This window comes from Condylura cristata, unplaced genomic scaffold (genome assembly GCF_000260355.1).
Source record: "Condylura cristata isolate star-nosed mole 26May11 unplaced genomic scaffold, ConCri1.0 scaffold00022, whole genome shotgun sequence".
Lineage (NCBI taxonomy): Eukaryota > Metazoa > Chordata > Mammalia > Eulipotyphla > Talpidae > Condylura > Condylura cristata.
This window is the reverse complement of record NW_004567123.1, coordinates 13,343,562-13,355,956: the sequence shown is the minus strand read 5'-3', so window position 1 is coordinate 13,355,956 and position 12,395 is coordinate 13,343,562. Positions and strand designations below refer to the sequence as shown.

General features: G+C 39.1%; 1 protein-coding gene across 2 annotated transcripts in view; it reads left to right on the top strand.

The window, feature by feature from the left end:
- The window catches only part of PLCB1 (phospholipase C, beta 1 (phosphoinositide-specific)), a 591,356-nt gene that overhangs the window by 500,018 nt on the left and 78,943 nt on the right, over positions 1-12,395 (top strand). For both annotated transcript variants that reach the window (XM_004687179.2, XM_004687180.2), the window contains exon 27: positions 3,417-3,597. In XM_004687179.2, coding sequence (XP_004687236.1) covers positions 3,417-3,597 — 181 coding nt within the window. The remainder of the gene's footprint in view (positions 1-3,416; positions 3,598-12,395) is intronic.

Genomic DNA, 12,395 nt, shown 5'->3' with positions numbered 1-12,395 from the left:
AAAAAAAAAAAAAGAAAGAAAGAAATGAATTCTAAAGGTATTAACATTTGCCCACAGTTGCAAGCAGTTCAAGCAACACTTGGCCTATAACTTCTAATATTTTACTGTAGTGGTAGGTATGTGACTGTTTATTCACTTGTAAGTTACACTCTGCAAATTTCCAGTCTGCAAACTTTCAGGTAATTTATGATGGAAGACATGTATGTAAACATTCTAGAAAAATAGCAAAACACCTCCCCAGAGACTAAGAACCTTGCTGTCTGATATATATGGCTGCTGAGCCCTTCGAAAGTATTTCATCAATACTGAAATGCACTATAAATATAAAATACCTACCAGAGTTTTCAGATCTCATCTAAGAAAGTAAAGAATATAAAGCTGCTCATATATTTATATGGCTCTTACTGGCATTATTTTAAATATCTGCTGAAATGACAATATTTTGGATGTATTAGGTTCAGTAAAATATATTGTTAAAGCTTACTCCATTCATCCCATTTTACTTTTTAAGAGAACTACTAAAAATTTTAAATGAAATAGATGGCTCATGTTGAATTTCTACTGGATAGCACCAGTCATTTAATGTAACTATTGTCCTTGAACACAGAATTTACCTCCTAGCTCCTGAGAAAGGGAAATATGTCTCAGACAATTTTTCTCATCTTATTAGAAGAAACTTACTTCCTTTTTCAAGGGACAAACATTTTCCTGAAAATAAATTACCAAAAGATTTCATCTGTGGATCTTGCACCGGCAACATTAGGCAAGAAGTGATAATGCCTTAAACTGTGTTTTTAAAGAACATGTAGAAACATTGTCCCTGGATATTTTTATACTGCCTTAAAAAAAAAGAAAAGAAAAGAAAACCCCTAAACATCTAGTATTCAAAGACACATCAGGAGAAATGGTTATTTGAGAGACAAAGCCACTGAGGTCTGATTACTTCCATCTTTCTCCCTTCCCTCATTACACACATTAAAACCCTGAAAATATTTCAGAGTGATGAGTAGATATTTTGTATGTTAAATTATTTTATTATTCACACTTCCATTGGCACAACTTCCTGTGCAATGTGCACAAAGGCTATTCCACGGTGAATTCTGTCAAGATATTCATGTGCAGTGAGCCTGTTGCCGTAACAGCCCAGACCTCATCCTGTCACACCCCCCCCACCCCCAACATGCCTGTCCTGGGGTCAGCATAGCACTCACCCCCTACTGTGTCCTTAAGTGAATAATCTCACTGAACCTCAGTTTCCTTGTATCCCAAATAGAGATGGTCACACATGTTTGTTGTGTTGTGTAAAACAAAAGTAGAGAACGCCGGGCACATTTATTGAGTGGTAATACATGTTGACAGTTTGCCTCTCAAGCTGTCATGATTGTGGCCAATGGAAGCAACACCTTTATGTTCTGGGTATAATGACTTCCTGCTATAAGAGAGTGTGTGTGTGTGTCTCCTGTTCATGCGAAGCTGGCACCTCTGCTACCCTATTCCAATGTTGATCAGTAGAGCACCTCCATGATACCTTGTAATTCTGATAGCTCAGGGTCCATGAGTGTTGTGGAATGTTGGTTCTCATTTGGCATTGCATCAATAAAGCAAATAGGAACACCTGATGGAATTTTGTGTCCCTTCTCTAATGAAGTGGGATCCTGACATCCACTTCAAACAATTGCATCTCCATGCAGTGCCTTGCAAAGAGAAAGCGGTGAGAATTCATGCCAGATGATTCTAAGAAACTTCCACCTGTTCTGCTTGATGGCCATAAGGCAGTCTGATGGACTGAATATCTTAGTGCTTTACTCATTTTTCTGCAGAGATTTCCATATAAGTGAAGAGAGCAGACTTGCCCTTGCTACCCTGTATTGTCTCTTCCCCTCATGTGTCCTTACTAGGAGTATTACAAAGTGCAAAATTTCAAGGACTCATGCTATATATGTTTTAACATGATAACAAGTTGCCGTTAATTTATTTCAACATTAGTCCTAAACTTCTAAATATCATTATGGTATTCTGACTATGAAGAAAGTCACCCTGCTTAGAGTAAGGCACTCAAAAAAATTTACAGTGTACTAATTCATCCTTCTTTCTCTTGTCATCTAAGTATTTTTGCGGAACGTACTATTTAGTGTAGTAGGATCAATGAATTTGGCACAGCCCAAAGAAAGATACAAATGGTCCCCAATTTATAATGCATATGATTTATAATTTTTAGGCTTTGTGATGATGTGAAGTGATAGCACGTAGTGGAAACCCCACTTGGAATGTTGACTCATGCTCCTTCCCCACATTAGTGATACGGTTCTCACATGACCTCATGGTACCTCCAGGCAGCCAGGCAATCATGAGGATAAAATCCTGATATTGCATGGACTAGTTTTCATTTTAGTGCCCTTTTCATTAGGATTCAGGAGAGATCGACATTTTATTACAAAGCGGGCTTTCTGTTAGATGATTGCCCAACTGTAATGTAAGTGCTCTGAGCACTTAGGGTGGGTGAGGTTAAATCATGATGCTCGTAGCTTAGTTATATTTAATGCGTTTTGGACTTAATGTATTTTCAACTTAATATGAGTTTATCTGGTATCACTTTCATAAGACAAGAGGGGTGTGTATTTTCATAACACATGCTTGCTATTAAAAGATGTCAAGAAGCAGAATATGGCAACTGTGTCTCCGGCTCATGGCCTCAGCATCGGCTCACTCATTTCCATCCACAGTCCAGCAGAGGCAACCTGCTGCGCCTCTTCTACTCTCCTGTCAATATGGACACAGTTTCCTGAAGTTGTTACAGGATGAACATAGCTGGGAATTATACATGCCCCATTGAACATAAACAAACAAACAAACAAACAAATAAATAGCCCTCCCTGATGGCGCAATGGGTTGAAGTGCAGCACCCTGAAGCAATCCACATCCACAGCCACTGCAGCGTGAGTTCGATCGCTGGCCAGGAGAGATGTCCCACTGCTCCCCTCAGCAGTATATTTCAGTCAGTCCACCTGTTCTGTTCCCCATGTTGTGTCTGGTGAATCCTCTCACCACCCCCTGCCCTGCATGTCTGGCCTGTAACCCAGGTCTTGTATGCAAAACACAAATAAATCTTTGTTTTAAAAAAATGAATAAATAGGTGAAATTCATATGAGACATTGTTTCTCCCCAAAAGGACTGTCATTGTCACCACCATGTCCTTTCTGCCTCTACCTCTTTCTGGTGCAACACAGATTTACTCCAGTTCCTGTGTTTGGACTCAGCTAGAGCTTGTCCTTGGAGTAACCTCTACTTCAAGTGGTTTATTGAAATGCTTCTTTCTAAACCTTTTTTTTTTGGGGGGGGGGCGTCCTCTGGAGAGCAAACCTCTCCACTTTGCAGTGACTGGCATGTTTTGTGAATCGAGCTCTGTGTCCCTGCAGGTCAGAGCCAAGCAGCCCTGACCATGGCTCTTCAACGATTGAGCAAGATCTTGCTGCGCTGGATGCTGAAATGACCCAGAAGTTAATAGACTTGAAGGACAAACAACAGCAGCAACTGCTTAATCTCCGGCAAGAGCAGTATTATAGTGAAAAATACCAGAAGCGAGAACATATTAAACTGGTAAGCCCAAGAGACGTGACTTATGTTTCTATAGCCAAAAGCCTGTTTTCTAAGACAAAACTTTGATTCTGTTGGAGAACCATTAAGAAGAGTTCTGCCTCTACCTTCCCAGTGGCAGTTCCACCTGGGACCTCCTTAGCAAACAATCTTATTTTGATGCAAATCGCACATTGCAAGGTCTCTAAAAATACAATCAATACCCAACACTAGAGTTTTGTTGTTGTTGTTTTTTTTTTTAGATTTATTTATTTACTCATACAGAACTGGGGTACAAGCCAGAGATGTGGAGGGTAAAAGGATTCACCAGAGACAGTCTGGGGAGCAGAACAGGCAGATCGGCAAAGTACACTGCTGAGGGGAGCACAGGCGGGTCAGGAGAGGTCTGCCATGCCATGTGGATCTCCTCAGGGCAGGTGGGGATTGAACTCATGCGGAAGTGGCTTGAGCTTCTTAGTGCAGTGCTTTAACCCGCTGCGCCACCAGGAAGGGCCTCAACACTAGAGTTTTAAAAGCAACAGACTCAAAATATCTTAGAGCTGGAAATTACCAAGACCACTTATTTATTAACCCCACTTCTCCAGTTCCTTTATGTACTTTCTCTGTTCCATAATGAGTCTGTTATATTCTTTTTACTCTCATTAATGTGTTTGAGGGTCATGATAAGTTTGTGAGACCTTTGCAGTCTCGAGGAATTAGAACTCGCCCATGTCCGTTTAAAAAAAAATCAAGAAAATGATGCAAATGTTTACCTTATTGTGATATACATGGATTTTGCAAAAACTAGGGGAAAATGCAGAATCCATTCTCTTACATTCGGGAAAGCAGTGTCTAAATGGCCATGGCGAGTGGTGTCTGCCCAGTTCCCAAGACTCGCTTTGAGAAAATGCCTTCACGTTCATTGCTGATGGATTTTGTCCTACCGTCTGATACAATTGGGTAAATAGATTAAGTACATACATCAATAAAGTGGCTTGGATACAAGCTGTGTCAAAAACAAGTCAAGTCAATAGATGATAAAGTTGTGTTCCCAGAGGAAATAGGATCTAAGAGGCGTGTGCCAGGCCTGTCCACTCTTTCACTGAAGGACTGTCCATCCGTCTAAGAGAATTCTGAGGCTGTTTCTGCTTGGAGAGTAGCTAAGGAGTGACTGTGTGAGGAGTGATTCAATACTCTTTGCTCTGGTGTTCGTTCCCCCATCACACTATGCTAAGGAGCAGGTAATTGTCACAAGTGGGGCTTATACAAGGTCACATTCCATTTGACCAGTTATTCTCAACTTAAGCTTGCTCCGAATCACCTGAAGGGCTGGTATAGGTCCAACCCTAAATTTTTAATTCAACAGACCTCTAGTAAGACTGGTGATGCAAACACTTCTATCCCTAGGCTGACACTTAGAGACCGCTGCCTCTTACCTAAGTGTGAGGCTCAAGGATTCATTTTTAATGAACTCCACCTGATTTTGCTGGGCTTTGTTTTGTGAACTATGAAATGAACTCTCAGTAATGAAATGGATCAGGTATGTATCAGAGGGCATTGCCTCAACATACTGGAGGTCACAATGAACTTTAATGGAGATGGTGGCTTTGGGACCAGCTACAGGCACTCCTGACTTTCTTCAGTGCCTCACCCTACGGCTCCAGAAAATAACAGTGATAAGCATTTTAAAAGCTGACATCTATTGATCACCCCATAGGGCCATACACTTTCTAAACCATCCAGAACTGTCTAATTTAACCCTCAACCTTGTCAGTCCATCTTGTAGTTTAAAAAATTTACAGAAAAACATGAGCTTTCAAAGCTTCTGTAATAAGAAGTGGGTGCAGGTCGGATTTAAACCTTGGTCCTCTGGCCCTGGAGACCCTGCTTTATAACCATTATGCAACGGCCACCACTAATCCAGGCTAGAAGTCATTGTTCGCACACAGAACACACAGCACTAGCCTCCTCATTTCAGTGACTGGGATACTGTACCTCACTTTTTTTTTAAAAAGATTTATTTATTTGTGCATACAGAACTGGGGTACAGGCCAGAGGCTCAGGGATGGTGAGAGGCTTCACCAGAGACAGAGTGGGGAACAGAACAGGCAGATCGACGAAGTACACTGCTGAGGGGAGCAGCGGGCGGGTCAGGAGAGATCTGCCACGCCATGTGGTCACCTCCGGGGCAGGCAGGAATCGAACTCATGCAGAAACGGCTTTAGATTCTCAGTGCTGTGCATTAACCCACTGCGCCACCAGGGAGGGCCCCTGTTCCTCACTTTGTTGACAGCTTTGTGTTCACTGCACCATGAAACTCATTTTAAATTACAGCTCAATGATTTGAAAATACCGCTGGTGGATTGGAGTTTCAGAGAAAGCCTCAGTACCTATCAACCACACCTATACGCCTCTTCCCTAAAAAAGTTAAGACACACCTACCTTGGATTTAGAACCAAACAAAGTTTATTTTACGGCTTTTGGAGAAGGCATCGACAATTTATACCACCTGCCCTTATCTGTTGTTTGTATCAGAACTTTCTCCCAACTGCATTTGCAATAACCAGATATTGTTCTGCCAGGAAATCATTTGACAAAAAGACACCCAGAAGTATAAGTTCTATCCTTGGTTGTGGTTTTGAATTACCACCAGTCTCTGGCTCATTTAGACAAGTGGAAGTGTAATTAAAAAACAAGCAGACCCCAGTAAAAAGAGGAAAAATAAGCAGGAGATTGTTAATCTCCCAAAATTGATTCAGGAATTCCATGAAAATACGTGTGGCTAACGGGTCACACATTTTAGATGCTAACACCAAAGTTCAAGATCAAGAATGAAACTGTGTCATCATTAAAATCCCTGTCAAATTTTCATTAAAATCTTAATATTTGCAAAGCAGCCCGATAGACACTGGAGATAAAGTTGATGAACATGTGGCCACTGTACATCCTGGGGGAGCATGTATTATAAACCATTCTGATACCCTGAGATTGATGAGGCCATAAAGGTACCGGCAAATGGATATGAACATGCAGACCAGGGACCAACAGGACTAGTTCTACAAGCTGTTAAACACTAAGAGTATTTTTGAGCTACTTTGCCTTATTATCATGGGAAGTACAAAATGTGCATCAAACTTCACAGACTCCCAGCTTCAAAGAGTTTTCTCTACATGCACAAATAAGTATCTTCATCCTTAACGCGCTACATGCAGTAATTTTGCAGTCTGGTTACACGATGTGGCCCCCAAATGAGCTAGAAGCTTAGACATGCAGATACTCAGATCCCACCCCAGAAATGCTAACTCACAACTTGCATTTTATTATGTTACTTTGGTCAAAATGTTATCTATTTATTTTATCTTGTAGAGTTAATGTTGGTTTACAACACTTTGTTTTAGGGGTACAGATACACACCTCTTCAAAAATTGTTACCACACCATGTATACCACCAAAGTACCTATGATCCTCCACCATCATGCACTCAGTCCATTTGGCTCCTTCTCCCTTTGTTCTCCAACTCCCACCACCCACATTCTCAGGTAGCCTCATTTCTGCAGTCAGATTTCTAGGGGTTGTTTTGGTTATTTTTGTTTGTTTCTTCATTTTGTTTCTTTGGAATCCACATATGAGTGAAATCATATGGTGTTTGTCTTTGAGCTTCTGACTTACTTTGTTTACTATAATGCCCCAAGTTCCATCCATATTGTTGCAGATGTTTATACCTCAGTTGTATTCCATTATATACATATATGTATAAATATATGCATGCATATATACATATATGTTCTATATGTGTGTGGAACATATATGGATACACCAATGTGTGTGTGTGTTATATACCACCACATCTTAATCCATTCATCTGTCATTGGGCAATTGCAGTGGTATCTCAGTAGGAGTCCAGGTAACATGTTACACATTCAAGTTGAAGAAATTTGTTTTGAGGACCTTGGAATACTTATATTGCTGAAAATACTTTTCAAATATGATTGACCTTACTTTAGTTGCAAGGGAAAGTACAAAGTGCCCTCCACTATTCAGTTTGATCATCAGTATATAAACATATTTTGTTGACGAAAGTGGGGCCTACCAAAATCACTCCTGTGATTTCCTTCCTGTATTCACAAAAGAAAGCAAAACATTACTTTTAGGTAGAAGTGAGAGAAAATAAAGATGGAAGTTCCCTGAACCCATTCAGGGTGGTATACACCCTAAAATCTTGGGATTTTCTGAAGCCCAGATAAGAAAACGTATTCCAGGGAAGAACTACAGGGCTAGGGAATCCACTCTAAGTCCTTTACCTGGTTTGCATTGACTGCAATAGGTTCACCTAGGGTTATATTTATGTGATCAGAGTTAGGCTTTAATTTTAAGGTAACTTTGGAAAGAACCCTCGGGTCCACTGAGGGTTCATGATCACTCTCAATCACAGCAGTATACCAAAGCTTAATAAGACCCACAGCATAGGAAGGGAATTTCAGGTGATGTTGTGGGGTTGCTTGTCAGTTGGCAGAAGCCTTTGGCCTCCATCTTGTATGTCTTTTTTTCCTCTGGTTTAATGGCTTAGAAAAAAAGATTTCCTCAGTTTAGCTCACAGGTGTCTCATCCTTGATCCTCTGCAGAGCCCCCTATATTGGATGGCTCTCAACCTCTTCTCCACTTTCCTTTATTTTCAGTCTCACGTATTCCAGTCCCATTCATTTGTCCTATCCTTCACATCTACCTTAATGACTCATTCTTCTGCCTAGCCCGCCTGTGTCTCAAGCCAACAACATACGACCCACAGGGTTAAATTTCCCAATTCCCTGCCAGTCCCAGGTGATTGAAATAACATTTTCACAGAAAGTTGGGTGAATGCTGATTAGCTGTGAATGGAATGGCCATCCATATGTGAGCAGAGATGAGTGGGACTCTGGAATCAAATACACTGATTTCTGCCCACTGTAGCTGTGAACTTCAGTTTTCCATCAGTCCCAAGGACATAAAACTAATCTTCAATTCACTGAACTTTAAAGATTCATCTTTAAAAGAAGAATAATGAGATAGTGTGCACAAATCATTGTTTTTACTGAAAGCCTTTTTTATTTTTGTGGTAATACACGAATTGGCTAGAAGCTCGAGTTCAAATAAAAATGTGCAGTGCAGTTTTTGACATCCTGTTGCAGCCTAAGGAAGCTCATTGTCTTCCTTTTGATGATTTCTATCAGATGATTTCAGTAATTTGCTGCTGCAGTCTGTCTGGAAGCCAACCTTGAATTTTCTCTCTTCTGTGGTCACTCAGCTGAAGTAAACATATCAGGAGTAATCGCAACTTCAGGAAGTATCTCTGCTGTAGTTTTGTTATTATCTCTCTTCTGCTAATATTATCATTTTAACAAAGGATCTTTCTTCTGGAAAAGTAAATGAACTATGTTTTATGTTTATGTTTTCCATGAAATGAGGTAAACACTCCTCCCCACAAAAAAAAAAAAAAAAAGACTCCAGAAGTGAACTAAGGAATGAAGTAATTGTTAAAATATATTCTTTTTTTGACAGTTTTCATGATCACCATTGGGTAACCCTAGTAGAGTAGATAGTGTTCTTTTTGTATATTTGTGTGTATGTATGAAAAGAATAATGTATTGTTTATACAAATACATATATGCACACACACATATGAAAAGAACAGTATTAAGATATGGAATATACAGATATGGACAGAAACGATAATCTGTTTTAAATTCCACTGCTTTAGGAGCCTCCCTGGTGGCGCAGCGGGTTAAAGCACAGCACTGAGAATCTAAAAAGCCGCTCCGCATGAGTTCGATTCCCGCCTGCCCAGGAGGTGACCACATGGTGTGGCAGACCTCTCCTGACCCACCCGCTGCTCCCCTCAGCAGTGTACTTCATCAGTCTTCCTGGTCTGCTCCACTCTCTGTCTCTGGTGAAATCTCTCACCACCCCTGAGCCTCTGGCCTGTACCCCAGTTCTGTATGCACAAATAAATAAATCTTTAAAAAAAAAATTCCACTGCTTTAATTATGAACAAAACTGAGCATATTGTCAACTGTGTTTAAGCCTTTTGTATTCCTTTGGTCTATAAATTACTGTTTATAATTATTAGCTATTTTTCTGGTGAATTGTCTCCTGTCCTTTTGATCCACAGAGATCATGCTATTACTTTCCATTTGTTATTTTGAGAGGTTGGACAAGTTAAAAAGTACAAAATATAGCACATAATCATTCATTCACCAAGTTATCAAATACCTACTATGGGCCTTATATGGGAATTTTATATGAACCAAGCCTTAATTTGGTCCCTGCACATAGGAACTTAAAATGCTTATGAGCACAGATTGTAGAATCAAGTTGGCCTACTAAGAGTATTTCCATCTTTATCAGTTAGCTTTGCTGCATAACAAACATTTCCAGACTTCTTTTTTAAAGCAGTAGCTATTTATTTAGCTCATGATTCTATATGACAATTTGAGCTTGATTCAACAGGATCTTTCTTCTAGTCTTGAATGGGCTCATTCATGTGTTTTTGGTTCAGCTGTCAATCACCTGGATGCTGGGTTTCTGGATCTTGACTGCTGACTGTATGGATCCACATCTTTCATCATCCAGTTGTTAGCCTGGTCTTGTTCATGTGGTTGTTGGAAAAGATTCCAAACGGTAGCAGATGGAAATGAGAAAGGTCTCTTGAGAAGTCTCTGGGCCTCCTTTTTGGCCAAAGCCAGATATGAGACTGGGAAAAGACTCTATCTCTTGTTAGGGAAGCTGCAAGTCATATTGTAGAGTGTGGATAAAAGGAGAAATGAAGAGATAAGAAAAAAAAATTCATAGAGCCCTCATTATTTGGATGCAAGACTGAACAAAACATCCATAGAAGCTTAGCACAGTGTCTAGAACATAGTCATCATTCTTTACCAAAGGATGTATGTGCAGGTTTTGAGTGAAGCATCATGGCTTCCAGTTTTGGTTAAGCAGCTTTAGCTAACCATTGCACTTCTTTGAGATACATCATCTCATTCCTAAAACAAAGTTTGCACAACAAATAATGTAAAGTTTCTTCTCACTCTAAAGCTTGTTTTACTTAAATAAAAAAAAAATGTTCCATACTCCCAGACCTTTTTAAAACATGTCACTAGGCATTCATTTTTTTTTTAATTTACTTATTTATTCATACAGAACTGGGTACAGGCCAGAGATGCAGAGGGTGAGAGGATTCACCAGAGACAGAGTGGGGAGCAGAACAGGCAGATCAATGAAGTACACTGCTGAGGGGAGCAGCGGGCGGGTCAGGAGAGGTCTGCCTCACCATGTGACTCTCCTCAGGGCAGGCGGGGATCGAACTCATGCTGAAGTGACTTAAGCTTCTTAGTGCTGTGCTTTAACCTGCTGCGCCACCAGGGAGGGCCCGGGATTTCAATTTAAAGTAATAAATTTCTCAAACTTTTTTGTACACAATCTTTAGCTTCATGCTTTTTATGTGCTAATTGGTAACTATTTAAGTAAGTTTAAGGGGAAAATGTCAGTAAACAGAACCATTCCCAAAGGCAAAGAAAATAATAGTTTTGACTTGTGTCAACTTAAAGAAGTTTTGAGAACAGAAGAGATTCTGCTGAAAGGAAAATTCCAAAATAGAATCCATAACTCTGACAATTTAGTCTGTGCCCTCTGGAATTACAGGATTCATTGGTTCCATCTAGCAAGTGAAGGATACAGAAATGATATATTTTGTACTTTTCTTAAAAAAAAAAAAGGTTGCTGATATGCTATGACATTTATCTTTATATAAGGGCTCTTCCTCTGGGCTTAGCTTCTAAGTAAACTGTTGAAATATTAAGCCCATGATTCATTGCCCTGCTTTAATGACAAACCACAGGACAAATCATGTCTCTTTCAGTCAAGTTTCCTTTGCTAATTAATTAAAAACCTCCAGTTCAAATATTATTACTTCTTTCTCACATCAGGATGGTAAGCAATACTTATTTATTTCATTTCTCTCTAAACAAAGTGACCATGAAATATTTCAGAATTTTAAAATCTTATCTTAGAATTTTTTAATTGGCTTAATCACATATAATGTTCTCATTTGACTTGACTAGATGCAATCGTTTTCTCATTTTTCATTTTATTCAAAAAATCTATAATGGTATCCTTTGTGATATGCACATCTTTTCAGTGACTCTTGAACGTACTTTCATTAACATGTACAATTATGAGGGTATATTTTAGGCCTATTGTTAATTGTTATTTATGAATAATGATTATTCGTAATCATTATTAAATATTTCATACACATGAATTCCATTTTTTATTATTTTCAGGATTTTAAAGCAAAAAATATAATTATAGAATATCATTTTACAATTGATCAAAGGAACTTCAGAGAATATTTAGATACTATATTTTACTGATGAGGAAAGAAGGCTCAGAAACTTGAAGGGACCCCTATATTATCTGGGCTGATGAAATACCTCAACTAGAGTTCCTTTCATCAAATTTTTTTAAATTTGAAAACTTATTTCCAATTGACAGTCTCTCAAAGGAATACCAGACATATCTTCAAAAGTGTATGTTACTTAACTCATTTATACTTCTCAGAAAGCTAAAAAGTTGACATCACAATGGTAAAATTTCAAAAGCAAAAAGTTACTTAACAGGCTATTTAGTGAACCAAAATATCAATGTCAACTATTAATCTGCTCAAATTTTCACATGTATTTATTTATTTGCCCACTCCAAAAAAAAGAAATTCAAGATTCTTCACAAATTTATATTCAAATGAAAATCTTTAAGTTGGCTCTCCCTAGTGGCGTAACGGGTTAAAGCACTGC